Source organism: Prunus mume, linkage group LG1, assembly GCF_029339155.1.
Source record: "Prunus mume cultivar Tortuosa linkage group LG1, ASM2933915v1, whole genome shotgun sequence".
NCBI lineage: Eukaryota > Viridiplantae > Streptophyta > Magnoliopsida > Rosales > Rosaceae > Prunus > Prunus mume.
The window spans coordinates 13,753,862-13,780,015 of NC_142698.1; the positions used below are offsets into that span (position 1 = coordinate 13,753,862).

The 26,154-nt window shown below is 36.8% G+C and overlaps 6 protein-coding genes and 2 pseudogenes across 8 annotated transcripts; 1 reads left to right on the forward strand and 7 right to left on the reverse strand.

The window, feature by feature from the left end:
* Positions 1 to 2,254: 2,254 nt before the first annotated feature.
* LOC148921061 (protein LATERAL BRANCHING OXIDOREDUCTASE 1-like) lies at positions 2,255 to 4,256 on the reverse strand. Of its 2 annotated transcripts, XM_089047770.1 has the most exons (5): positions 3,859 to 4,256; positions 3,514 to 3,761; positions 2,917 to 3,241; positions 2,764 to 2,818; positions 2,255 to 2,676 (listed from the first exon to the last, which is right to left on the reverse strand). In XM_089047770.1, the coding sequence occupies exons 1-5, from the start codon at positions 4,114 to 4,116 to the stop codon at positions 2,567 to 2,569; spliced, it is 996 nt and encodes a 331-aa protein (XP_088903896.1). In that variant the 5' UTR covers positions 4,117 to 4,256; the 3' UTR covers positions 2,255 to 2,566. The 2 variants fall into 2 exon arrangements, with proteins under 2 accessions (XP_088903896.1, XP_088903872.1); XM_089047746.1 differs by having other exon boundaries at positions 2,255 to 2,818; positions 3,859 to 4,248.
* Positions 4,257 to 4,732: 476 nt separating this feature from the next.
* Positions 4,733 to 6,041, reverse strand: LOC148921062 (protein LATERAL BRANCHING OXIDOREDUCTASE 1 pseudogene; annotated as a pseudogene).
* Positions 6,042 to 6,211: 170 nt separating this feature from the next.
* On the reverse strand, positions 6,212 to 8,757 carry LOC148921063 (protein LATERAL BRANCHING OXIDOREDUCTASE 1-like; annotated as a pseudogene). The gene is made up of 5 exons (XR_016125003.1): positions 8,699 to 8,757; positions 8,265 to 8,424; positions 7,906 to 8,153; positions 6,637 to 6,961; positions 6,212 to 6,537 (listed from the first exon to the last, which is right to left on the reverse strand). The product of XR_016125003.1 is annotated as a protein LATERAL BRANCHING OXIDOREDUCTASE 1-like (transcript).
* A 5,508-nt stretch (positions 8,758 to 14,265) lies between these two features.
* LOC103340821 (protein LATERAL BRANCHING OXIDOREDUCTASE 1-like) lies at positions 14,266 to 16,503 on the reverse strand. The gene is made up of 4 exons (XM_016792070.2): positions 15,864 to 16,503; positions 15,385 to 15,632; positions 14,826 to 15,150; positions 14,266 to 14,718 (listed from the first exon to the last, which is right to left on the reverse strand). Exons 1-4 carry the CDS (start codon positions 16,149 to 16,151, stop codon positions 14,467 to 14,469), a joined length of 1,113 nt encoding a protein of 370 aa, XP_016647556.2. The 5' UTR covers positions 16,152 to 16,503; the 3' UTR covers positions 14,266 to 14,466.
* Positions 16,504 to 16,675: 172 nt separating this feature from the next.
* LOC103339129 (Pathogenesis-related thaumatin superfamily protein) lies at positions 16,676 to 17,723 on the reverse strand. Its single transcript, XM_008242416.2, has 2 exons — positions 17,568 to 17,723; positions 16,676 to 17,467 (listed from the first exon to the last, which is right to left on the reverse strand). The coding sequence occupies exons 1-2, from the start codon at positions 17,626 to 17,628 to the stop codon at positions 16,794 to 16,796; spliced, it is 735 nt and encodes a 244-aa protein (XP_008240638.2). The 5' UTR covers positions 17,629 to 17,723; the 3' UTR covers positions 16,676 to 16,793.
* A 1,147-nt stretch (positions 17,724 to 18,870) lies between these two features.
* On the forward strand, positions 18,871 to 21,952 carry NDP1 (Tetratricopeptide repeat (TPR)-like superfamily protein). The gene is made up of 12 exons (XM_008242405.2): positions 18,871 to 19,192; positions 19,298 to 19,430; positions 19,523 to 19,596; positions 19,685 to 19,731; positions 19,814 to 19,964; positions 20,076 to 20,120; positions 20,199 to 20,403; positions 20,486 to 20,547; positions 20,653 to 20,753; positions 20,870 to 20,924; positions 21,006 to 21,053; positions 21,390 to 21,952. The coding sequence occupies exons 1-12, from the start codon at positions 19,000 to 19,002 to the stop codon at positions 21,566 to 21,568; spliced, it is 1,293 nt and encodes a 430-aa protein (XP_008240627.2). The 5' UTR covers positions 18,871 to 18,999; the 3' UTR covers positions 21,569 to 21,952.
* A 156-nt stretch (positions 21,953 to 22,108) lies between these two features.
* On the reverse strand, positions 22,109 to 23,009 carry OHP (one helix protein). The gene is made up of 3 exons (XM_008242396.3): positions 22,792 to 23,009; positions 22,515 to 22,637; positions 22,109 to 22,406 (listed from the first exon to the last, which is right to left on the reverse strand). Exons 1-3 carry the CDS (start codon positions 22,957 to 22,959, stop codon positions 22,338 to 22,340), a joined length of 360 nt encoding a protein of 119 aa, XP_008240618.1. The 5' UTR covers positions 22,960 to 23,009; the 3' UTR covers positions 22,109 to 22,337.
* A 606-nt stretch (positions 23,010 to 23,615) lies between these two features.
* CYCD7;1 (CYCLIN D7;1) lies at positions 23,616 to 26,088 on the reverse strand. Its single transcript, XM_008244265.3, has 6 exons — positions 25,099 to 26,088; positions 24,784 to 24,870; positions 24,566 to 24,664; positions 24,269 to 24,473; positions 24,054 to 24,193; positions 23,616 to 23,938 (listed from the first exon to the last, which is right to left on the reverse strand). The coding sequence occupies exons 1-6, from the start codon at positions 25,357 to 25,359 to the stop codon at positions 23,693 to 23,695; spliced, it is 1,038 nt and encodes a 345-aa protein (XP_008242487.3). The 5' UTR covers positions 25,360 to 26,088; the 3' UTR covers positions 23,616 to 23,692.
* Positions 26,089 to 26,154: the final 66 nt, after the last annotated feature.

Below are 26,154 nucleotides of genomic sequence, written 5' to 3' on the forward strand. Positions count from 1 at the left end.
TCTCAAGCATTCCAATTCTAAATCATTTAAAGTTATAAACCAAAAGGAAAATGCAAAGCAAAATGAATTAAAGTTACAACAAAAAAGAAAAATCAAATTCAAAGTTAATTAAAATTACAAACTAAAAGAAAAATGCAATGCACCAATGTTACAAACTAAAGTTACAAACTCAAGTGTTGGTGGTGAGTGGATTTGAAGAACCCCGTTGTGTTGTTTGAGCACCAATGTTATTTACAAATAAAACAACATAGTTTAGTACATTTTATTATAAGAAGAAGTATAAATAACATTAGTATAAATAAACTAATTACTTACAATTTGTCATATGTTCTATTTCCTTGTAAAATTCAACTTCATCATCCGTGTGGCTATACTTTGCGGTTTGCGGTAACCGCAAGTTTTGAAAATCAAATACCGCAACCGCAACCGCAAATGCGGTTCGGTTTACCGCGATTGCGGTTTCATTGCGGTAAATTGTCGGTTGGTTTTTGCGGTTTTTCGATTTTTCGGTTTAAAATGCCACCCCTAATAGGAATCTCAAAAGAAAGATGACATGTATCCGCAGTATTATTTGACTTGCCTTCTTCTTTATTCCTAATTATGAGGAAATTTTCAGGGATCTGCAAAGGGATGAGGAGTGTTGGCCTTCTAGTAATGTAGCATCTCTATTGATTTAGGTAGGCTAATTGGTCTTCTATTTTTCATCTCTTGGTAGGTTAGCTATTTGCTACCTACTCTTTGGTTGATTGTTACATGGCCAAAGTCAGCGGACTTGGCTGTGCATTTCCAGTCACTAATCTCATGGACTTTTCTAGATTACACTGTAACCTTCATTCATATTTGTGGCCATGGAAAAACCGACATTGCATCTTCCACCAAGTGCAATCGACATCTTGGTGAGTACTAGGCAGAAACAGGGGGATTGGGTTGCTTTATTATGCTTTATTGAGAAATGGTCTCTTCCACGGAAGTGCTTGGAGGCATGGTCTAAAATATCGATGATATTAGAAATATCAGTAGTCCAAAAACATGGAAATTTCGATGAAAATATCGGGATATTATTGATATCGATAAAAATTGAATAAAAACCACGGAAATTATAAGAAAAACTTGGAAATTTTTATTGAAACTTTGGAGAATGTTTATTTAGTCAATTATCTATTAGTTTATCAAAAAAATTATAAGGAAATGCATTACATGATGGATTTAACTGATTTAAGTTGATTATACAGTGAGCTAGCAAACACTGTGAGTGTAGAAAATATGTAGTAATTAATGAAAAAAATATTAAACACACCATAATCATTTATATATAATGATTTATTATAATATTTTACATTATACAGTGCATGATAAGATATATGAGTGACTTAGTACCACATAGAGTTCCTATGAAGTTCAAAATTTTCACTGTCTTCATCATCTCTATGTGTAGAGTAAGTGTATTGTGAAAAGTATTCATCAAATGATAAATCCCCAAAATAGTTTTCCATGTAATTGTTAATATGCCACCCATATAAATATAAATATTTTAGCATATTATCACTAAAACATAAGTGATATATGGTGGTTAAGGTATTGGAGGAGTAAAATGGGAGGGGTTCAAATCCCTTTTGTGTTTTTTCCTCTATTTTTTTCCTTTTTTTTTCCTTTACATCGATATCGATATTTTCCGATATTATCATCAATATTGTCGATATTTATATGATATGTACATGGATATGTTCTGAAATATCCGTGATTCGAAAAAACCGAAATATCCTCGATATTTCGTCGATATTATCGATATTTCAGACTATGCTTGGAGGAGAAATAAAGATAAGCTCTCCGTAGTTTTATGATTCAATCAATTCACTACATACAGACTTCCATCTATAGAGAGCATTAGAGTTTTCATATTCACAACGAGAGGTTCTTGCATAATTTGGTTCAAAGTTCCTTGTGAATTGCAGTGCTTGTTTCACAAGAAGGAAAGTCGTTGTATCCTAGAAGGCGAACACTAGTGAACCATAAGCACTAGTGTGGTGCGTAATTCGTCTTAAGGTCAAGGTGTCCAACACTTGCCTCGACTCAATTAAAGTTCTTCTAATTCAATTCTCCTTTTGTAAAAATCTGTTATGTTTACAGTATTTACTTGTTTATTTTATAGCAATTTAGCACTCATATTTCCAAAAATGAATTCATGATTTTGAGCTGCAATTATCAATGCTAATTGGACCCTTAGCTAGAAAAAGTAAAGAAGGAATTTCAGGAATTAAAAGAAGGACATTTTCATTCATAAGAAAACCTCTGTACTCGACTACTGAGTACTTATACAATTCCACTAGCCTAGACACGTGGCTAGCCAGCTGGAAGGAGGATAACGGCCTTCCTAACTTTACGGAAAAGGAATCTAAGCTATTACAAGGAAATGGGATAGTATCAAATGCATATGCATTTATAGTTACATAAACGTTTTTAATGTATAAAATATAAGAAACTTATAATTCAATTATGATGGAAGGCTTGGTTTTAATTTTTCTTTCTCCTTTTCCCTCTCGCTTTTGAAAATTAAAACATCTGCTAATCAACTTTCAATCTTCACCATCTGAATGTGTGCCTTCCCATCGTTTTTCTTCTTAAACGCTTGCCTCAGATAATCTCCAAATCTGACTTTCTTGTACATCCGAACGGACCCTGTCGACTCCACCATGGAATCAAATGGTTCAACTTCCACATCGTCATTTGGCAAAAGAAATGATGCATATGACAATCTTGCCTTACTTTCAGTTGTCACAACTCTGTGTTCAATGCTCTTGTACTTCCCGTTACTCCATATCTGTCATCAAAAGAATAAATGTGAAGCTTAGAAAACCTTGTTCTCTTTTGTAGTTTTCTTTTTCTGCCCACAAAACTTTTTGTAACCTCTTTCTTTACCTCAATAGCATCTCCAACATTCACAACGAGAGCGTTTGGAATTGGCTTCACCAGAACCCATTCTCCCGCTTGTCGAATCTGTAAACCGGTAGCATTGTCTTCTTGCATAAGTATTGTTATTGAGCTTTTGTCCGAGTGAGGACTTAGACCTAGTACTTTATCAGGCATGCAACATTGAGGATAGTAGTTCACCCGCAAAGGTTGGAGCAACTCTTTATGAAGTCCAAGAAGAGTGTCCCTCTCCATCCCCATAATTATAGATAGAGACCTTAGGAGCTCCTCTCCAACTTTTCTAACTTCACTAGAATACACCTCAATAACCTCCCTTCACAAATACAATTATTGAAAACAAAGACATTAGAATTTAGTTCAGTCTTTCATGTAAGTAAGTGACTATAAACCGTGGATCGTGTGTGAATCCCATGTCGGGGACTTAAAGTCTTGCATAATAGTTTATAGGAACTTGTGCCTCATCACCTACGCCCAATTGATTTTGGGTTGAATACTCACATTCTAATATATTTCATTGGAGTCAATTAGTATTAACAAATTTGAAGAAACTATGCTCTGTTTTTCCCCTGATTCTTAGAAACTTACTTGAATTCCTTTGGTGTGGTTGGCCAAAGCTTGAGATTTCTATACCGGGACGGGTAAACAAGGAGACTCAGTGAGTCAGACCAGTCCAGTATTTGCTCTTCTGAGACCACATGGGTATGCCCGTAGCCTTGTATGTCATCTGGTGGCATAGCAATCTTATTCTTCTCTTCCAACTCAAGCTCAAAGAACTCTGCCGCAGCATCCTTCATGGCCTGCAACACTTCTGTTGCCACTCCATGATTTACCATCTGCAGAAAAGTTTATTTAACTTAGATATGATATAATATTATATATATATATATATGTATGTATATGTATATGTATGTATTCAATATGATAAATTACCTGAAAAAATCCCCATTCTTTGCAAGCCAGGTCAAGTTTCTTAAGCTCCTCCTTGTGCCCTTTTGAGAGCAGAGAGAAATCAATGATAGGAACCTCAGAAGAAAGATGACTCATATGATCTCCACACTTTGGCAAGTCTTCTTCATTCCTAATAAGGTATCTTTCAGGGACCAGCAAAGGGTCACTCCTTACTATTTCTTGAACATTTGGTGCTGGAAGAGATGAGCCATAAGCCGGTGCATCGGGGTTTGAAGCCATCTCTGTAAATCTAACTCTTAACTGCTAAGCACCCAGGATCTGATAGAACAAATATGCAAGCTGTAAATGGTCTCTGATTAGTTTTTGTTTGTATGCTAAAGGGATCTTCATCTACCCTGATTTTAATATTTCTACATATTTTGACTTTAGTTAGAAACTTGGATTTCTTTTTTATTATTTATTTTTGGAGGTTAATGTGCCGTCTCATCCTGCATTTCACTGGAAATTGAATATTATTATTCATCTCATGATTTTGGAGGTTTAATTAATGTCCACATGAGTTTGATTATGGTAGTGTAGCATCAATTAAGGCTAAAAATATGCTTTAACTAATTCATCCTAAGGAGGTATAACAATCCCCTCAAACAGTCAGGGTTTTGGCACAAAAACAACAGCAAAGAGAAAAACTAGCAAACCAGGGGAAAGAGAAATGAGGAAATGGATATAATAATGAGTGATGATAGGCTTTAGGAGGAGCTCCTCCTTAAAACCAATGGAGTTTTCACACTCGTCAAATTCCAACAGCGTTGACAAAGTTTCAACAACAACAAAAAAAAAAAAAAAATTTGACACATGTGAAAACCACATTGGTGATAAGGAGGAGCTCCTCCTCAATTTTAAGAAGCCAAGCTTTTTCCTTATTATAATCCCCTAAAATTTGGCTTTCGCTACTTGAATTAGAAAGCTTACTATCAAGATTTTATAGTCTTTCTTGCATAGACAAGAAACCAAAAACTGCATCCTTGATGCTATGTGCTATTTTTGTATTACAAAAGCCACATAAACTGATTTGATCATTAGAGACTTGATTTAAGTCTTCTTATTTTCTCTGGCTTTCTAAAATAGAAACACCATCTTTCTTAACTTGCAGTCTTTGCTGCGTCAGTGTGTGCCTTTCCCTCCATTTTCCTCTTCAAGGATTGCCTCAGATAGTCTCCATATCTAACTTTCTTGTACATCCGAAGGGACCCTGGAGACTCCACCATATGAGCAAATGGTTAACATCATCATGTGGGAAAAGAAATGTTGCATAAGATAGCCACGCCTTGCTTTCAGTTGTCACAGCTCTGTGCTCAATGCTTTTGTACTTTCCATTGCTCCATATCCGTCGCAGCAAGAACAAGTATGAAGCTCAAAGAAAAAAAATATTATTCTTCTCTTTTATAGTTCAATTAGGATCACTTTTCTATTTAAACTAAATGCAAGTTTTACCTCAACATCTCCCACATTCACAACGAGAGCATTTGGAATTGGCTTCACCGGCACCCATTCTCCTTCTTTTCGAATCTGTAATCCGGTTACATTGTCTTCTTGCATGAGTATGGTTATGGTGCTTGTGTCAGAGTGTGGACTTTTGCCTAGTACTTTGTCAGGCATGCAGCATGGTGGATGGTAGTTCACAAGCACACCTTGGACCAACTCTTGATGTAGTGCAAGAAGAGCATCCTTTTCCATCCCCATAATTAGAGATATATGCCTTATGAGCTCCTCTCCAACGCTTTTGACTTCAATAGAATATGCCTCAATAACCTCCCTTCACCAATACAATATTTATTAACAAAATTGGAAGTTTGATTTTATGGGCTCAGTCGTCCACACGTGTGTAGATGATTCTAGACCATCGAATGGTATAAAACCCCACGCTTATTAACGGCTTTCAATCAGCTACTTATGAGTTGACTATGAGACTACCATTTCTCTTTGAAATATTCATCTAATGTTTTCAAATTAAACATTACTCTATTTTTCCCCTGAGTTTTAGAAACATACTTGTATTCCTCTGGTGTGGTTGGCCAAAACTTAAGCTTTCTGTACTGAGATGGGTAAACGATAAGAAAAAGTAAATCAGACCAGTCCAGTATCTGCTCTTCTGAAACCACATACGCATGCCCGTAGCCTTGTATGTCGTCTGATGTCATAGCAATTTTTTCTTACTTCTGTCGGCCATGATATATAATTGCGATACTATTTAAGCCCACAAAGTTCCAAATTTCTTCCGATGATTTCATGATTTTGAGCTGCAATTATCAATGCATATGCATGTATAGTTACATAAACGTTTAGTGTATACAATATACGAAACTTATAACTCAATTATGATGGAAGCCTTGGTTTTAATTTTTCTTTCTCCTTTTCCTTCTATCTTTTGAAAATTTAAACATCTGCTAATCAACTTTCAATCTTCACCGTCTGAATGTGTGCCTTCCCATCGATTTTCTTCTTAAACGCTTGCCTCAGATAATCTCCAAATCTGACTTTCTTGTACATCCGAACGGACCCTGTCGACTCCACCATATAATCAAATGGTTCAACTTCCACATCGTCATTTGGCAAAAGAAATTATGCATATGACAATCTCGCCTTACTTTCAGTTGTTACAACTCTGTGTTCAATGCTCTTGTACTTCCCGTTAGTCCATATCTGTCATCAAAAGAATAAATGTGAAGCTTAGAAAACCTTGTTCTCTTTTGTAGTTTTCTTTTTCTGCCCAATAAAACTTTTTGTAACCTCTTTCTTTACCTCACTAGCATCTCCAACATTCACAACGAGAGCGTTTGGAATTGGCTTCACCAAAACCCATTCTCCTGCTTGTCGAATCTGTAACCCGGTCGCATTGTCTTCTTGCATAAGTATTGTTATTGAGCTTTTGTCCGAGTGAGGACTTAGACCTAGTACTTTACTAGGCATGCAACATTGAGGATAGTAGTTCACCCGCAAAGCTTGGAGCAACTCTTTATGAAGTCCAAGAAGAGTGTCCCTCTTCATCCCCATAATTATAGATAGAGACCTTAGGAGCTCCTCTTCAACTTTTTTAACTTCACTAGAATACACCTCAATAACCTCCCTTTAGAAATACAATTATTGAAAACATAGACATTAGAATTTAGTTCAGTCTTTCATGCAAGTAAGTGACTACAAACCGTGGATCATGTGTGAATCCCATGTCGGGGAATTAAAGTCTTGCATAATAGTTTAAAGGAACTTGCGCCCCTTCACCTATGCCCAATTGATTTTGGGTTGAATCCTCAGATTCTAAGGCCATCCTCAATGGGGGCTCTAAAATGGGATGCACCAACTTTGGGCTCTAATAAATAACAACTCTTTTATAAAAAAACAATCCCCAATGGTATGAATTTGAGGCTCTAAATGATAGAACCTAACCGGAGCTGAAGCTAAATCTATATACCCGGTTGCAGCCCTTGAAACTCGATAGGGACCCTTTTGGAAAAAGCTGCCAGCCTAACAATTTTTTGGCTCACTTGCCCTGCGACTCAACAGCGTCATACTCGCCCATTTTGATAGTTGTTGACTACTTTTTCTATTTTTGTAATCAATTGGCCAATTGCAACAAGCTTGTCTCATTGTTTTTGGTTTTTATGTTGATAAAGTTACTCAGACTACAACCCTCAAGTTCTAAATGGCTAGGTTTTTTTTTATAACTATGTTTTCAAATCTTGTCCAATTTTTTATTTTTTTAGGTTGAAATGTTCACACACAAAAAACTAAAATAAATAATTCAACAAAAAACAAAAATAGAACCTAAATTAAATTACATCATACAAAAAATATCAAACCCCTAATATAGAGCCCTGAATATAGAGTCTCTCACTGTGGAAGAGATGCCTTTAGAGCCCCAAAGATTCAATCGAAGCTCTAAATGAGGCTCTATAAATCCCTTTTAGAGCCCCATCCATTGGGGATGGCCTAATATATTTCATTGGAGTCAATTAGTATTAACAAATTTGAAGAAACAATACTCTGTTTTTCCCCTGATTTTTAGAAACTTACTTGAATTCCTTTGGCGTGGTTGGCCAAAACTTGAGCTTTCTATACCGGGACGGGTAAACAAAGAGACTCAGTGAGTCAAACCAGTCCAGTATTTGCTCTTCTGAGACCACATGGGTATGCCCGTAGCCTTGTAAGTCATCTGGTGGCATAGCAATCTTATTCTTCTCTTCCAACTCAAGCTCGAATAACTCTGCCGCAGTATCCTTCATGGCCTGCAACACTTCTGTTGCCACTCCATGATTTACCATCTGCAGAAAAGTTTATTTAACTTAGATTTGATATAATATTATAGATATATATATATGTATATGCATATGTATACGTACATGTATATGTATGTATTCAATATGGTAAATTACCTGAAAAAATCCCCATTCTTTGCAAGCAAGGTCAAGTTTCTTAAGCTCCTCCTTGTGCCCTTTTGAGAGCAGAGAGAAATCAATGATAGGAACCTCAGAAGAAAGATGACTCATATGATCTCCGCACTTTGGCAAGTCTTCTTCCTTCCTAATAAGGTATCTTTCAGGTTACAATAGTATTTCAGTTATAATAGTTAATCCTACTAATAATAGGAATGGTCAATTGTCAGTTACGTTGTTATTAGGCCATAACTCCATATTTATGTTTGTGATAATGACTTGTTGTAATTATAGATTATTCTTTACAGACTTTATATATATATATATATATATATATTGTATAATGATCATATGAATAATATAATGGAAAATCAGTTTCTACATGGTATCAGAGTTAATGGCTAACACCAATTAGCGATCCTTCATTTGCCAACATTGAGAGTCGTTGGCTCTCCTCGCCCGAAAGAGTGTTTGCTTCTGTATAGTTCTCCATCTTCTCCTCCCTTCTATAATCAGTAATATTTTTTTTTTATCTATCAAGACTCCCTCTTTCTGGTTATATCAAGACTCCCTCTTTCAGTTTCTTGAACTCTCTCTCTTTCTGGTTATATCAAGACTCCCTCTCTTTCTCTTTGGTGTCATGAGCCCCCCATTTTTCCAATATCTATCTCCTCTCTTTCTCTTTTGTATCCCAAACACTCGTGCTCCTCACCTTTATGCTTTCCTTCCTTTATTTTGTTTTTTCGTTTTTATTAGAAGCCCGTATCTTCTTTAAAAAAAAAAAAAAACTTCCTTTCACTTTTCAGTCTCCCCCCTCTCTCTGTTTTCCCACTTGATCCGAGTGCACTTGTCTGGAGCCCATCTAACACTTGTCTCTACAGCTTGCTCCCGCCACTGTCTCTATTCCCCCTTTTAATTCTTTTAGTAATTGTTTATGTTGATTCTCATCCCTTATTTTATTTGTTCCTATAGTCCCTTTTTTTTTTTTTTTTTTCCTATCCTCTTCTCCAAGATGAATATGTTTTTTTTTACCCTATCCTCCAAAGTCTAGTGCCTCTTTCACTCCTCAAATACCTAGTCCCACTCCTTATCCTTGTCCATCTCTTGGCATGATGGCCATATGTCTGTTTTCCCTCAAAGACCACACCTTTCTATTGTTGGTTTCTCTCTTTCTCTTGACATCTCTTTGTCCACTTCTTTGTCTCCCTCACGCTGTCTCTCTTCCCTCCGCGAGCCTTGTCAATGCTAGCCGAGCCTTATCCTGGTCTGCAATCGTGGTTTCTCTCTCCCATGTATTTATGATGGTTTATCTATCGTAGATTCCATACTTTCCCCTTGTTGTTGATATTGCTTGCCATTGCTCACTGAGCCGTCTCTCTTTCCTCCATGAGCCTCGTCAACGCTCGTCGAGCCTTCTTTGCCGTGCTACGCTATCGGTGTTCCCTTTGCACATCCCCTGTTTCTTCCTCTGTGTTGCCGACTTAGTATCGGCCACTCAAGCCCTATCATTGTGTTACTGTCTTGGTATCGGCCTCTCACGCTCTATCTGTGCTCAACCTATGTCCTCCTCCCCTGTCATGGGTTGTCTCTGGAATCTTGAGTTTCCTTTCCTTTTCATGGATTGTCTCTTGCATCTTGTTCTCTCTCCCTCTTTTGACTACTTTCTCTGTCTCACTTGATTTCCTCCTTTATTTCTTATTATTGTTTTTTTGGGTCAATCATCCCTCTGTAGTTTCCTTCCTTCCATGAGCCCGTGCGCTCCTTCACTTCTTGCCTTTTAATGGGCGTTATGTTTACTTTGTTTCTCTCATGTCGTTGTTGCAACTCTGGAGATTGGAGTTCTTCTTTTTGGTTCCCTTACTGGACTACTACAGACCACTGCTACTGCCATCTCCATCACCATGTAGTTTCTTCATTCAAATCTTGCTATGTTGTGCGCACTCGATTTACGGGGGAGTGTTATGGAGTTACAATAGTATTTCAGTTACAATAGTTAATCCTACTAATAATAGGAAATGGTCAGTTGTCAGTTACGTTGTTATTAGGCCATAACTCCATATTTATGTTTGTGATAATGACTTGTTGTAACTGTAGATTATTCTGTCACAGACTTTATATATATTGTATAATGATCATATGAATAATATAATGGAAAATCAGTTTCCACATCAGGGACCAGCAAAGGGTCACTCCTTACTATTTCTTGAACATTTGGTGCTGGAAGAGGTGAGCCATAAGCCGGTGCATTGAGTTTTGAACCCATCTATGTAAATCTAACTCTAACTGCTAAGCAACCCATGATCTGATAGAACAAATATGCAAGCTCTGAATGGTCTCTGATTAGGTTTTGTTTGTAAGCTAAAGGGATCTTCATCTACCCTGATTTTAATATTTCTACATATTTTAACTTTATTTCTTTATTATTATTTATTTTTGGAGGTTAATGTGCAGTCTCATTCTGCATTTCACTGGAATTTGAATATTAATATTCATCTCATAATTTTGGAGGTTTAATTAGTGTTCACATGAGTTTGATTATGGTAGTGTAGCATCAATTAAGGCTAAAAATATGCTTTAACTAATTCATCCTAAGGAGGTTTAACAATGCCCTCAAACAGTCAAGGTTTTGGCACAAAAACAACAGCAAAGAGAAGAACTAGCAAACCAGGGGAAAGAGAAATGGGGAAATTATATATATACTAAAGCTCAATCCAACTGAACACTGTTCTTAAGCACAGTGCAATGACAGAAAGGCCCATCTTTGTACTATTGTTTGCCGTTTTGTTTTCTCTTCAGCACAGTGAATTGCTGGAAATAACCTCAACTAAACCTTTTCCGGGATTGGTTTGGGGCCGTCGATTTCCATTTGGGCTGGGGCCTTGCGAATCTCACCGTTCGTTTGATTGTTATCACTCTTTTCTCCATCACTTCATTTCCTTTTGTTATTAAAATTTCTGCTTTTAGTGAATTTGAGGGTGAGATATGCAATTGCAATTGTGCTTTGCAATTGCAGTTGTGCTTGGCAATTTTAAACTTCAGATATGCAATTGCTCATATTTGACTTTCTGATTTGCTACGCATAGGGTGATTTAAATTTTTCTCCTAAATTTGAACTGTATTGTTCTATTGCTGATAACTTCCATTTGTGTCTTCTATTGTCTTTCTCTGTAGAAATTATTGAAGCATGTGTGGATTTGGGACAGAAGAATTATAAGTGCATTTACTGTGGTGCACTTTAAAAGAAACCATTCAGCAGGTACAGGAACTTGACAGCGTGCAAGCCTGAACTAATCTTTTGTTGTGTTTTTTGGTCGGTTGATTGATATTTAGCAAATGCATATAAAACGCAAATTTAAAAGTTCATTTTTTTGCTTGGTTATTAAAGCAAGAAGAAGCGTGTAAGCAAGCGACTGCCCAAATCTCTCTCTCTCTCTCTCTCTAGATTTTGCAAGGATCTCCTAAATACTTGGAGAAGACTGAGAATTCCACAAAGCATCGCAACTCTAATGACACTTGGCTGCCCACTTTAAAGGTAACAAAACAATTAAGAAATTTGTTCTTTTTTTGCCATAAATCTTTGTGTTTCTTTTAGAGTTGTGCAGGAAAGCTACTGGTTGCTAATTTTATTTAGTCTTTTTTCTCAAGTTATAATAAATATCTTAACCAGTTTTTGGGTGTTAACTAAAGTTTAGGATTGGTAATTGATATTAAGTTCTGTGCATATCAGTTTATGCTTTTTTGTTTTTTTGTTTTTTGTTTTTTGTTTTGTTTTTGTTTTTGTTGAGGAAAAGTTGGAAGCATGAAAGCTACATACAACATGTGATTTGCAAATTATTCTTATTCATTTTATCAATTAGTCTCATGCAATAAAGGGTAAAGTCAAATTGTTGTTGAATCACTGTTTTGATTGATCATTGCAGAACAGTTTGTGGGTATGGAAGTACTCTCATACAGTTCTGCACCATGCTATGATGCTGTTAATTTAAAGTAACTAAAGTTTTGATTCCTGGTCTACCAGATGAATCCAAAGGTGCATCGGGTGAGCCAGTGAGTAGTTGCTTTTGGGAATGGAAGCCCAAATTCAATGTGCATTATGAGAAAGCTGGATGTGAAACCTTAGGCTCCCTTCCAGTGCTGTTTCTGCCTGGTTTTGGGGTTGGTTCCTTTCACTATGAGAAGCAACTGAAGGAGTTGGGGCTTGATTTTAGAGTACGGGCTAAGCAGCTGAATGGATGGTACGTATATCTATATTTGGATGGTATGTAGTTGGATTCATTGAAACAATTGAGATTGAGTGCTTATATCTTAGTAGCTGACTTTGGGCCTTAAAATTTTCAGATATTTATGATGACCCATTCTTGGGCCCGTTGCAATAATTATGATTTGAGTGCCTAGGTCTAAGCAGCTGAATTTGAGTCATTAATTTTTCAGATGTATATTTTGCAAGATTGGTGTATACTATGGTACTCCACAAGTGACATCTGGAGGAATTGCATTAAAATTCTTTGCCGCAGTTCGGCTTGAAATACGTTCTACAGGGAAGATAAAGTCTGTAAGAACAATAGCCATTGTTTCTTATTGCATGACAAGCTATTTGATGGATGAATATATTTATCTCTTTAGGTCATCTAATAGAGTTTGATCTATATTGTTTGCTCATAGAACGTACTTCTATACTGATTAGGTAAATGGAGATGAAGAAATTGGGGTTCAGGTTCGTGTAAGAGTGCAAAAGAGTAAAGTAATTTTGAATGCATCAAAATGGTTTTCGTATATGTGAGGGCTGTACACCATGTACAAAAAGAACATTTTTATTACTTTTGCCTTTATAATCACTTAAGCAGTAATTGCACTCTCAATATAAATTTCATAACTGGTATAAAGTATGACAAGTTGTCTTGCCAATTCTTAAAGGTTATGTCTAATTTCTCAAAGTTTTTTTCTCCCAATTCTACACTCTACTAGAAGTGCAGCCTGTAACCATGAAAACAATTGTAACAATCGACAAATTGTTAAATTCCCCTTTTGATTTTTCTGATTTTATGAAACTGCTTCCATCCTTTTTGAAGGCTAATGATTTTGGTATGATATTTGCTTATGCTTTTGGAAGAGAGACTTTTGTCGACTGCAATCTCCTGATTCTCAAATTTTGCCAAACCTTTAGTAAAACTTAATGATTGCAGTTAATTATATCTCTTATTTAATGTGTTTCATCCACTTTGTTATGTTTCTATTTTGAAAGATGCTTATCCTATATTTTTTTTGTTGTTGTGGATTTTCAGTTTTTTGTAAGATGTTAACCGTGTACGAGAGAGTCAAGAAGAGGCGGTGAGTAGAAGGAGGTTCTTTGCAGGCTAGACAAGGTTGAAAATGTTTTTTTTTTTTCCTATTTTCCTTCAAAACTTTTTGTTCAATTATTCTCCCTGAATTTTATGTTCAAAGTAGTTAAATTTTCGTCCAAAATGTTTTATTTGTGTTTCTTGATTTGAATGAAAGTTTGGTATTTCATCCTTCTTTTTGGGTTTCTTTCATTTCATACTGTCTTCGTATTTTGCTTTTCATAGTAAACTCTTATATCACAATTCTTGCATATATCACGATGTCAGTTTTGATTGCTGCTTGGTTTATTAAAATATTGATCATATTTTAATAAACATGACAAGCAACATATAAAACATGTTACTAGTCTTTATTTTGTAACTTAAACTTGCTAAATATTTTTACAACTTTGTAGACATTTTAGACGGTTTTAAAACCGCAGCATTGCCCGAGCACCTTTGCTAGTGGATATAATAATGAGTGATGATAGGCTTTAGGAGGAGCTCCTCCTTAAAACCAATGAAGTTTTCACACTCATCAAATTCCAACAGCGTTGACAAAGTTTCAACAAAAAATTAAAAAAAATTGACACATGTGCAAACCACATTGGTGGTAAAGAGGAGCTCCTCCTCAATTTTAAGGAGCCAAGCTTTTTCCTTATTATAATCCCCTGTAATTTGGCTTTGGCTACTTGAATTAGAAAGCTTACTATTAAAATTTTATAGGGTTTCTTTCTTACATAGACAAGAAACCAAAAACTGCATCCTTGATGCTATATGCTATTTTTGTATTACAAAAGTCACATAAACTGATTTGATCATTAGAGACTTGATTTAAGTCTTTTTATTTTCTCTGGTTTTCTAAAATAGAATCACCATCTTTCTTAACTTGCAGTCTTTGCCGCGTCAGTGTGTGCCTTCCCCTCCATTTTTCTCTTCAAGGATTGCCTCAGATAGTCTCCATATCTAACTTTCTTGTACATCCGAAGGGACCCTGGAGACTCCACCATATGATCAAATGGTTCCACTTCAACATCATCATGTGGGAAAAGAAATGTTGCATAAGATAGCCTCGCCTTGCTTTCAGTTGTCACAGCTCTGTGCTCAATGCTTTTGTACTTTCCATTGCTCCATATCTGTCACAGCAAGAACAAGTATGAAGCTCAAAGAAAAAAAATATTATTCTTCTCTTTTATAGTTCAATTAGGATCACTTTTCTATTTAAACTAAATGCAAGTTTTACCTCAACAACATCTCCCACATTCACAACGAGAGCGTTTGGAATTGGCTTCACCGGCACCCATTCTCCTTCTTTTCGAATCTGTAATCCGGTTACATTGTCTTCTTGCATGAGTATGGTTATGGTGCTTGTGTCAGAGTGTGGACTTTTGCCTAGTACTTTCTCAGGCATGCAACATGGTGGATAGTAGTTCACAAGCACACCTTGGACCAACTCTTGATGTAGTGCAAGAAGAGCATCCTTTTCCATCCCCATAATTAGAGATATATGCCTTATGAGCTCCTCTCCAACTCTTTTGACTTCAATAGAATATGCCTCAATAGCCTCCCTTCACCAATACAATATTTATTAACAAAATTGGAAGTTTGATTTTATGGGCTCAGTCGTCCACACGTGTGTGGATGATTCTAGACCATCGACAGGTATAAAACCCCACGCTTATTAATGGCTTTCAATTAGCTACTTATGAGTGGACTACTGAGACTACCATTTCTCTTTGAATTCATCTAATGTTTTCAAATTAAACATTACTTTATTTTTCCCCTGAGTTTTAGAAACATACTTGTATTCCTCTGGGGTGGTTGGCCAAAACTTAAGCTTTCTGTACTGAGATGGGTAAACGATAAGAAAAAGTAAATCAGACCAGTCCAGTATCTGCTCTTCTGAAACCACATATGCATGCCCGTAGCCTTGTATGTCGTCTGATGTCATAGCAACTTTATTCTTCTCTTCTACAGGAAGTTCAAAGAACTTTGCTGCAGCATCCTTCATGCCCTGCAACACTTCTGTTGCCACTCCATGATTTACCATCTGCAGCAAAGCTGATTTAACTTAACATGTTGCATTGAGAAAGTTTCTACTTGTAGGTCACTCTTTTGTGTGGAACTGTCATGATTTGGATTATAAATTATAATATTAATTTTTTCACCAAATTTTCTTCCAAAATAATGTGTCATTCATTAGTATCATACTGGACTCAGATATGAAGAAATGAAACATTGTCACATAACAAAATATGATAGATTATTTCAATATTTTTACCTGGAAAAAGCCCCATTCTTTGCAAGCCAGATCAAGTCTGGTTAGCTCCTCCTTATGTCCTCTTGAGAGCAGAGAGAAATCAATTGTAGGAATTTCAGAAGAAAGCTTACATGTATGATCTGCACCCTTTGGCATGTCCTCTTGATTTTTAATAAGGTATCTTTCAGGGACATGCAAAGGGTCACTCTTTACTATTTCTTGAACATTTGGTACCGGCAGAGACGATCCAAAAGTCGGTGCAACTGCAACCTCCTCATGAATCAATGCTACATCTGTGTATGAACCCATGTTCTCTTTCTTGGATGGTTCAGTTTAGAAGTTCATCTCTAACTCTTAGAACCCAGAGTTTTATAGAGCAGTGCTCCAAATGGTGTCTGATTAGTTTTGTTTGTAAGCTGAAGTGCATCTTCATCTTGCCTGATTTCAAGATTCCTTTGTTGTTGTAACTTGTACAATTTGGAGCTTTCCTTCTGTTTTGTTTTGACATCAAATGCAGCTTAGTTGTGTTTATCCTATCGTACTGGATATTATGCAAATCGGCTTTGAACACTCCGTAAATGTTGTCTGATTAGGTACAAACAATTATCCTTAAAATTCTAACAGCTACAAGACAGACTTTCTCAAAGTTAATGGATTTAAACTAGGACACCCAATTGGCATTAAGGCCCCTCACCAACAGGAAAGTGCCATTTAATTTCTGTAGAGTAATTTCTAATGATCACATCATTTGGTCATATTATGTGATAGTTGATGTGTGACTTAAAAGTTGGCTTCTAACAGATCATAAAAAGAAAGTAGATCCAATCTTCTAATGAAGAAAAAAAAAACATAAGAACCTCACTTTTAAGTATAGAATAGTACTACAAAAGCCATTGGCTTCATTGCAGAACAATATATTTGACAATGTCTAAAATCTCCTTCAGCCATTGCTCATTGGGCAGGGCAGAAAGTGATGACGTACCGCGAAGCCCTGCATTTGTTAAGGCTGGAAGAGTCATCGAAAGCATAGCTATAGGCCTTGGGGCATATGGCCTTAAACAGATGCGCAAAAAGGGTTGGCTTGCAAGTGTTTGGATTTGCATAGCTTCCTGTGCAGCAATACTTAGCAGATTGCATAGCCAAGCAGGCACTCTTACACCCCACAACCCTGCCTCCTCTCCTCACTTCCAATGCTGATGGGCAGCAAACGTTCAAATCAACCTCACATGAGGCAACACCACAGCCTATTCCACCCCCGACTGGTTTCATTGACACGGGTAGATTAAATCCATCAACCAAGCTCACATCATAGAAATGCAGGGGTGAAGTTGATGATCCGAGTGTCATTTCAACCACGGTTGCTGGAGGCACACCCCCTTTCCCCTGGCAATGCAATTGGCCAAAACAATCGCCGGTCTCACAATTGCCTTTTCCATCATTGTCAAATTGACAGCCCTGCCTGCCCCATATCCTTCCTGACCACTTCTCAGGTACATCAAGAACTAGTTCTTGGCCACTGCCGAGGTGGAAACCGCCACTTTGGGGAGTGGCTAGGCCTGCAGTGCCAAGTATACCAGGCCATATACTTTCATTGCAGTTGTTTACTAGAATGAGTTGAGCCCCATCTGAAACAAGAAAAACCCAATTAGAAACTCAAAAAATAAAACACAGTGCATGAATCAATAGAGTACAAGAAGTACATAGAAGAAGAAGGTGAAGAATTACTTGTAACTGAGATTGAGGCTAAAACAAAGAGTAGGGGGAATAGAAAAGAGGAAGTTGGCATTGATGTCTATATGGTGAGAAATGGACTGAGAATTGGAGACGTACTTAATCTGAAAACACTTCACCACCACAACCATATATATATAAATTGAGACAACATCAAGCTTTTTAACATCCTCTCTTAACCGCTGTTTCAGTCTCTTTTGCTTTCTTTCTCAACCCTCTTTCCACTTTTACTTTCATGATGATAAAAGGGCATATATTCATTGCTTCCCATTGAGGGCTTTCTTTTCTCCACCACTATCTATAAACAAATTTAAACTAAAATTTCTAAATTAAAAAAGAATTAACAAAACACACAGGACCTCTTTCTGGTCGGGGTGAAGTTGAATGATGAAACTTTTACTTGGATTACTTGATCCTCAATTTATTCCTGTGAATCAAATGCTTATGAAAGCAGAAAAATTTATGAACTACTTTAAATTACAAGTAGCAGCAGCTATCTTGCAAAAGTAATATCATGTTAAGATACTACAAGTAATCTTCATCATTGTTTAAGATAAAGTGATTTCTAAAACACAATTATGCATCTTCCTTTACCAAATCACATCAAATCAAAGGATCTTTCTTTTGTGTCTCGGAAGCAGGTTTCAACAGAAATTGGCATGCATGCTTCTGATTGAAAAAGTTTGATTTGGGAATATAGAAGAAGATAGAAGATTATGGACTGGCTAGGAAAAGATAGCCTCCTAATGCCCTGCATCTTAATACATGTAAAAAACAGTCCTTTCCAATTGATAAGAACAAAAACAAGGATTTGGAAAAGTGCAGGACACATGATAATGCAGGTAAAAACAATTCTACTTAGAGGCCTCATAACTTTTTCCAAAATTTAGTTACCAAGTGAGTTAATTAATTATATGAGTGTATAAACATGTACTAAGATATCAATGAAGTGTATATATACACATGTTAAATTTAAAATTACCCAAAATTACCCTCATTTACGGAAAAAAAATTCAATACACAACTACTTCATTTTAAAGGGACAAATATGCAAAACAATAGTCTACGAAAATCCAAGTAATTGAAAAACTAAAATGAAATAAGAGTTCGTGCCCAACTAAAAAAAAATAATTTATAGATAAGCTAGTCAATTTATGAAGTAAATTGAATTTGCTAGAGAAAAAGGGTGACTTAATTTTTAATTTTTAATTTTTAATTTTTTTGGTGGGTGAAAGGGTAAATTGAATTTGATTGAGTTTTTCCTTACAAATATAATTAAATTCGAAAATAAAATAATAAGAAAATATCAAAATTTTGATTTTCCAATTTCCCTATTATTTTTTTATGGACAACAAACAAAAACCCCTCGCATACCCATTTAGGGTTTTGGACATTCCTATTCAGGAAGAGAAACCAGCAACCGGCGATGATTCACACCGCAGTTAAGCTGTCACGAGCTGGGGCTACCGTTGCTCGAACCGCCAAGCTCGGGACCTCCCTCCTTCAACGATCACCACCGTCCAGACTAGTTCACGATGGGATCAACAGCTCAAACGCCAACCCTGTTGCTCTTCAGATGATCAACTACGCTCTCTCTCATGCCAGGTCCCAGAAATCAGGTCCCTTTTCAACTCTCGTCTTCTCAATTTCCCATTTTTTTCAACTTTGAAATTGAATTCTGGAATTGAAGTTTTGTTTTAATTTTGGATATATGGGAAATGTAGATGAATCGTATGCACAAGGTCTGCTTGTATTGGAACAGTGCCTTTCGACTCAGCCAAGTGAAGGGCAGGACCCTGCTGGTGATGATTCAAGGGGGATGGTTTTATTGGCCATGTCCACTTTATCATCTGAAAGGTTTTTTCCTTTTTTCTTTTCTTTTGGGTCATTGCAAAACCCAATTAAGTTCTATGCTTGATGGATTACGAAACTCATATTTAATTTTTCAGAGGAAATTTTGATGAAGCAATGGATAAACTGCAAAAAGTTCAAGACTTGACCAGCTCTTCAATTGGTGTCAGGGGTAAGATTTTTTTTAAATATTTTTATATTTTAAATTTCCTTAATAGAATGACCTATTGACTAATAAATCATTCCGGCTTTTGTTAAAGTTGCCGCCTTGGAGGCTCTTGTTGGACTTCACTTAGAGTTGGAGCAGGTAATCACCATGAGAACGATTTGAAATGTTTTCTTGTATTTTTGTATGGTTTAAGTATATGTAAATGGTTCTCCCTATATAGGATGATACCTCATCAGTGCTCGCAGATAAATGCTTAGAACTGTTGGTGAAGAACGAGCCTGGATCTAATGGTGGAGATTCTGAGGTTATACATGCTCGTGCTAGAGCAGTAAAAGGGCTTGTTGAGCTTGTCCATGGCAATACTGTGTCAGGTACAGCTAAAGGCTAACTTAGCCTTTGTCTAAATTTACACTCACATTTGCCCCAACTAGTACATTTCTGAGTATCAGGAAAAGCAAATTCTGAATTTGGGTTCTTTGCAGCTGAGTCTTTCTTTCGAGGACTTAAGGACAACCTGGAAATCACCGGTGAGGTTCATTTTATACGTCATCGTGGCTTACACAAGACATTGGTCGACACGAGATGATAAATTTAAAGCTATGCAGGTAGTACTGCTTTATCCTATGGAGAATTCCTACATGCGTCACAGAAATTTTCGTTGGCAAAGGATGTCTACCAGAATGTTATTCAAGGGGGGTCCAAGAATAAAGAGTTCAGTAACTCAAATGCATTGGCAGCCTGTAATATGTCACCAGAGGAAGTTTCCCTTGCTGCCACATGTGCTTTGGGACAGCTTGAGGCTCACTTGGGGTAAGTTCTTGACTACTGTTGAGCCTTTCTTTTTTTCATTTTTAAGCTAGATTGACCATGAGATTAACCTGTGTTCTTTTAGGAACTTTGCTGATGCCGAGGAGATATTGACTAGGGCTTTAACCATAACAGAGGAACATTTTGGTGTGTTGCTTTGTTATTACTTTTGTTATGAGTGGTGCAAAAGTTCTCAGATTTTTTATTGAACAATGAGTTGATATCCTTGTGGTTTCCTTGATTTTTGTGTAGGCTCTCACCATCCGAAGGTTGGTGTTGTTTTAACCTGCATAGCTCTCATGTTTCGGCGTAAAGCAATGCTAGAGCATTCTAGTGCTCTTTTGATTCAAGAGGTTAGAACTTGTATATTATCCTATCTACTTCTTTTTATCAACTTTAGAATCTTGTGTTTTCTTGCTATACTTTATTTCTATGGCCTTATTCTTCCCCCTCCCCCTACAATTGACAGGGCCTTTATAGAAGGGCGATAGAGTTGCTGAAAGCTCCACCATTTGAGACCGAAGGTATGTGTTAAGTGTGCCATAATTTTCTCCACATTTGAGAGCAGGTAATAATTGTTCATTGCTCTTAATTGGGTTGTGTAGGTACTGAAGCAAAGGTAGATAGAAGTGATATAGTGGCCCTTGCAAGAGGTAATGGCTGAGCATCCAAATGGTTTCTCCGCATGCACTTTGAGTATAATATTAACTAGATATTATAACCGAACGAAGACCATTTTTGCAAAATCAGCTTTGTATATTCTTACAAGAGATTTGGTCTTATTGCATACATGTTAAACCAGTTTTAAGAAAAGAACAAATGTACCTAAGGAGTTGTGATAAACTTCCAGAGCTCCAATTCAAGTAGAATAGGTCTCTGTCTGGAAACCTGCTATGACCTTTATCATTGCAGCTATTTGACATGATGACTTTTCAATTTAAAGAGTCTAAACAGGTTGTCTGGACTGATATAATTAATTGATTGTGTAGGCGGGTATGCAGAAGTACTTTGTGTCCAACAGAACCGAAAGGATCAAGGAGAAAAAGTGAAGAGTTGGGCAGAGGCTATATGGAGAAACCGCCGGCTGTCTTTGGCCCAAGCACTGGACGTATCTAATACCAATTCAGAAGTTCCAATTATAGATGCTCGAATCTGCAGGGTCCTGTAATGTCTTCATTCCCAGTATCTTCAGTGGCAGTCAGAGGTTCTTTTCTTTGGTGATATATCACAAGGAATGTGTAGATTTGCTCCAATCCCCTCATATGCCCTTTGCACTCTATAATGATATACAACTAGATGAGAAGATGCACCAAACACATTCATGCAGTATCTTTACGCCATGTGACATCATGACATGTATGCATACCTATATCCAGATAATGTAAAGGAATCTATGGTGGCAGCTACATATAACTTTGATGTAAAATCCCTCGGAAAGAAATTTTGTTATCGGAGTGGTTAGCGGTCATCCGAGACTTCGTGGGACTAGGGTCTGAATTGTTGAACTAAATTTTGATTATTAATAGATCAACCCTGGTGATTTTGTTGCGTATAGACTGTAATTATCAAGCTCCATTTTAATGTGCATCAAATCTGAGTTCCGATTGACCTTAAACCAGGAGCATTGAAGATTGTACGGCATGTTAATTGGCGGAGCGCATGAAGAAAACAGAATCAAGGGTCGTCATGGACATAAGAAGATAGGAAAGATCAGAAGAGCTCATTTTAGATGCTATACCGTTTAGCCTACAAAAGAATGACCACAATCGAAAACGAAGCATGGGGTTCCTTGCAGCATAAGTTCTATATATTACACAGTCTGATCTGCGCACAAATTAATTTGAAGTGCAAAACAGAGCAACCCACTTGAGATGAATTACAAAATGCAGTTTTGTACCAGTGCTTGTAACAAATAAAGTTCCCCCCTTATACAATGATCACAGAGGAATATCAAGACCTTTTCCAATTTCCACTCCAATCAACTGTAATATTCCTTTGTTCAATATCTGAAAATCATGAAACCAATATAAAACAGGTCAGCCAAAAAAACCTCAGAAACTTCCTCAATTTTCAAAAACCAGACCATAAACCAAGAATAAGAATAAGAATTTTACCAATTCTACAATGAAAGTTCCAATAAGTCCAATCATGCAAGCTCTAGAGTTCCATATTTCTGCAGTCCTGGTGAACCCAAGGAAGGGGGCCTCAAATTTTGGCTCTACTTTTGGCACCACCACCTGAAATTTTAGACGCACATTTTATGTTTTCAAATCACAAAATTATATCTCTCAAAAGGGTAAAATATGCATACAAATACAATATAATTGAAGAAAGAAGTGAACTTTTATGACAGAATTACAGAGAGACAGAAGGAACAAATTAAAAACAAACCCCAGCAGGAAGCTTGGCAGCTTGAACTCTTAAGGCAGCACTTCTCTTGGAGGCTGTGCTAGGCAGAGCCCCATTACGTAAATGGCAGAGTTGCTGGTTTTGAGAATTTGCTGTTAAAACTCTGGTGGGAAGGAGAGAAGACGATATTATGGTAGATGAAGTTGCCATGGTTTCTTCTCTTTTCTGGTTTTTTGGGTTTTGTTCTATGCTATGCTATGTCTTCTTTACCTTCCTTATCCACGCTCAACACGCATAACACTTGGCAAAGAACTTTCCACGTCATATGCTGTATATTGTGGTGGGACCCTCTTTCTTATTGTTGGAAATTATGGATATCGTTTACCTTGTGTCTTGTGGGGTGAACTTTAATTCTTATGTGTCACATTTCATGAACTAAAAGTTCTTTAAGATAATAAGTTTCTTTTTTTTTATACCAACGATATTGAAAGAACAGGGAATCTAATTTGGACATCGAGTGCAGAAATAAATGTTCTCAACTACTTAAACTATAAGTCCCTTATTTAAGTTAATAATTAAATTTTTATATTCTCAACAACAAACATGAGAAAAGAAAAAAATACACCAGAAATCTATAGTACCATTTACCATTAACGTTTATAATTTCATGATCCCAACTCTCCCAGTCTCATCAAAATAAATTGGCAAGCTTGAGTTTGGTAGCAGTCCAGCAATAGCATATATAAGGAAAGGCAACCACAATTAATGTGTAGACGTGTGGAAATAATATGCATGCAGGAGAGAGCTATATATGTAGAAGAAAGAACATAGCTTTGCTCATTTCTTGTCTCATAGAATCTGTTAAATTCTGTGTCAGGATTTTCTTGACAATCTTAATGTTTTGGAACAGTTGAGGGAAATTTATTAAATGAAAAAACATGTTTTACTGATCATCTTCTTCTCTCTTTCTCTTGTTGATCCTACTACCTGGTTCCGCATTGATTATGTTTCGGCCTCTCATATTAAAGAGAGAGAAATCAACATGGTTATCATAAGAGTTAATACGCTCCTTCAACAACACTGTTGTGGGACTTGAAGGGCAGAAATGGAAAATCCCGTGACCTATTAAGTTGTCCAAGCCATCAACCGATTGCTCTTCCATGATCTTATGGCATTTCACCAACTCGGCCTACATTATAAGTTCATCACAAACCAATCAATAAAACAGTAAAATATCACATATTAATTACGAAAAACCGAAGCAAAAAAAAAAGGAAAAAAAAAAAGCGATTTTGATGCTTAACCTTTCGATCATGATCCAAGAGACTTGTAAGACAAGTGAGGCAGGCATCAGATGTTGCTGTTGAAGTTTGTAACTTGTCCAGACTGCACCTTAGGGCAGACATGGCAATCACACTTGGCCTAAAACCCAGCAGCTTCGAATCTGAACCGTTCAAATACATTGGTTGGTTTCATTTTTTCTATATCAGTATAATTGATATAATTCGTATATCTGTACCTGAAATAGTTCCAAGAAGCAACTTGTTGACTCGGGCAATGAACTCTTGATGAAGTTGAGGTTTCAATGAGTCCATGATCCGTGTCAACAATTCTAGGTAAGAATAAGATGTTGTAGATGCAAGGCGCCATCCTAATGCCTTTAGCAGCATCATTTCCATTCGTTGGATTGTGCTTGGCTCAAATAAATGGTCAAGATCTTCCATCTTCAACATATATACAGGACAGCACAGTCAACAATGATAGAAGATGATGGCATTTCCTAGAAGTTAAACAAATTACATCAACTGATAGTTACCTGAATTTCGAGCAGCGTCGGAGTGCAGGTATCGTTGAATTTGGTGGCAATGGATAAACAGGCAACAGACAACAATTCCACCATCCAATATTCCCATCCCTGAAAATGCATAGATAATGCACATTTGCATTCAACTTTTTATCCCAAAAAAAAAAAACTAAAGAAATTGGAACATTAGAAAAGTTAAAGAAAATGATACATCGTGTTATATTTCTTACATTACAATGGTTCATAGATATGAATCGATCAAGGTAATTTGCAGCATAGAAAACAGTTCCAAGGGAGAGGTTCAACCGACTTCTACACTGGAAACACGAATAAACAAATAAACAAACAAATATACATATATATATATATATATATAGAGAGAGAGAGAGAGAGAGAGAGAGAGAGAGAGAGAGAGATTATTTCCATGATTATTCAAGAAGAAATAACTTTGAACATAAGATATATGGTAGTTCTTGCTCTGCTAAGAAAAGGGTAGTCTCTCACAGTTCAACTTTATATATATATATATATATATATATACAGACCTTGATAAACCAGTGAATGCTTTTAAACCTAGCAATGATCAAATTATTTGAACACAATTCCTCTGCATAGTTAGGTCCAGGCATGTAACTCATCTCCTTCCCCAAGCATATGGTAAGAGCCTGCTCAAAGTCTTCCTTAGTTGTGTGCATTGATGATCCACAGTAACTCTTTGAACCACAATGATCAAAACCAATGTGATTCATAGGATCATTCACAGCAGGACTTGACGGCCAAACCTCATCACAGAGCAAGCTTTCCATAAGTTCTGAAAAACTAGAAGCTACCCCAGTCTAGAAATTGTACAATTGTTTCAAACTTTGCTACTTGTACCATCAAATTGTGAATTCAATAATAAGGGGAGGTATCTTTTGTGTACTTTGAGTGATGAGGAAGAGAAAACGAAAGCAAACATGGTTATAGGGTGAAATGAGGGAAGTTATATAAGAGTGGGTGGTTAGAGAGAGAGAGAGAGAGAGAGAAATAAAAAGAGGGCCACGTCCCTCATGAAATGGGGTAAATGCATTGCGAGTGGGTATAGATTTTGGCTGTATTTTATTAGTATTATTTTTTTTAAATCATTTTTTTTTACTGTGGTTACGAATTGCGTGAGCTCATGCACGAGGATGTCTCTGTGGGCTGCACGGAGGAATAAATGTCCTCATCATCATCGCATCAATGTAGTGAAAGGAGGTAAAAAGCTAAGGTTGTGTTGTGTGGGGTTTGGTTGGCACTGGAACTTGAGAATGATGGACTCTCAAAGTGGGCCCTGCTTTTGGCTGATCAAGCTGTACAAGTTGAGTATTGTGGGTCCCACGGCCGTGATCGTCTTCAACGCCTGATCATGAGGGCTTGGTGATTGCCCAATTTTCATCAGTTCCTTTGGGACAAATTGTTCTAGTTTGTGTTGAATCTCCACCAAGAAAAACTGTCATTGAATGGCTTGAATGTTCATCCTTGAAGCTTGGACAGTTGGATTGGGGACCACAACTTCTATTTATGGGTTTGGTTGGTATTTACCCAATTGGGCCTTTGTTGAAATTATGAAACTACATGTA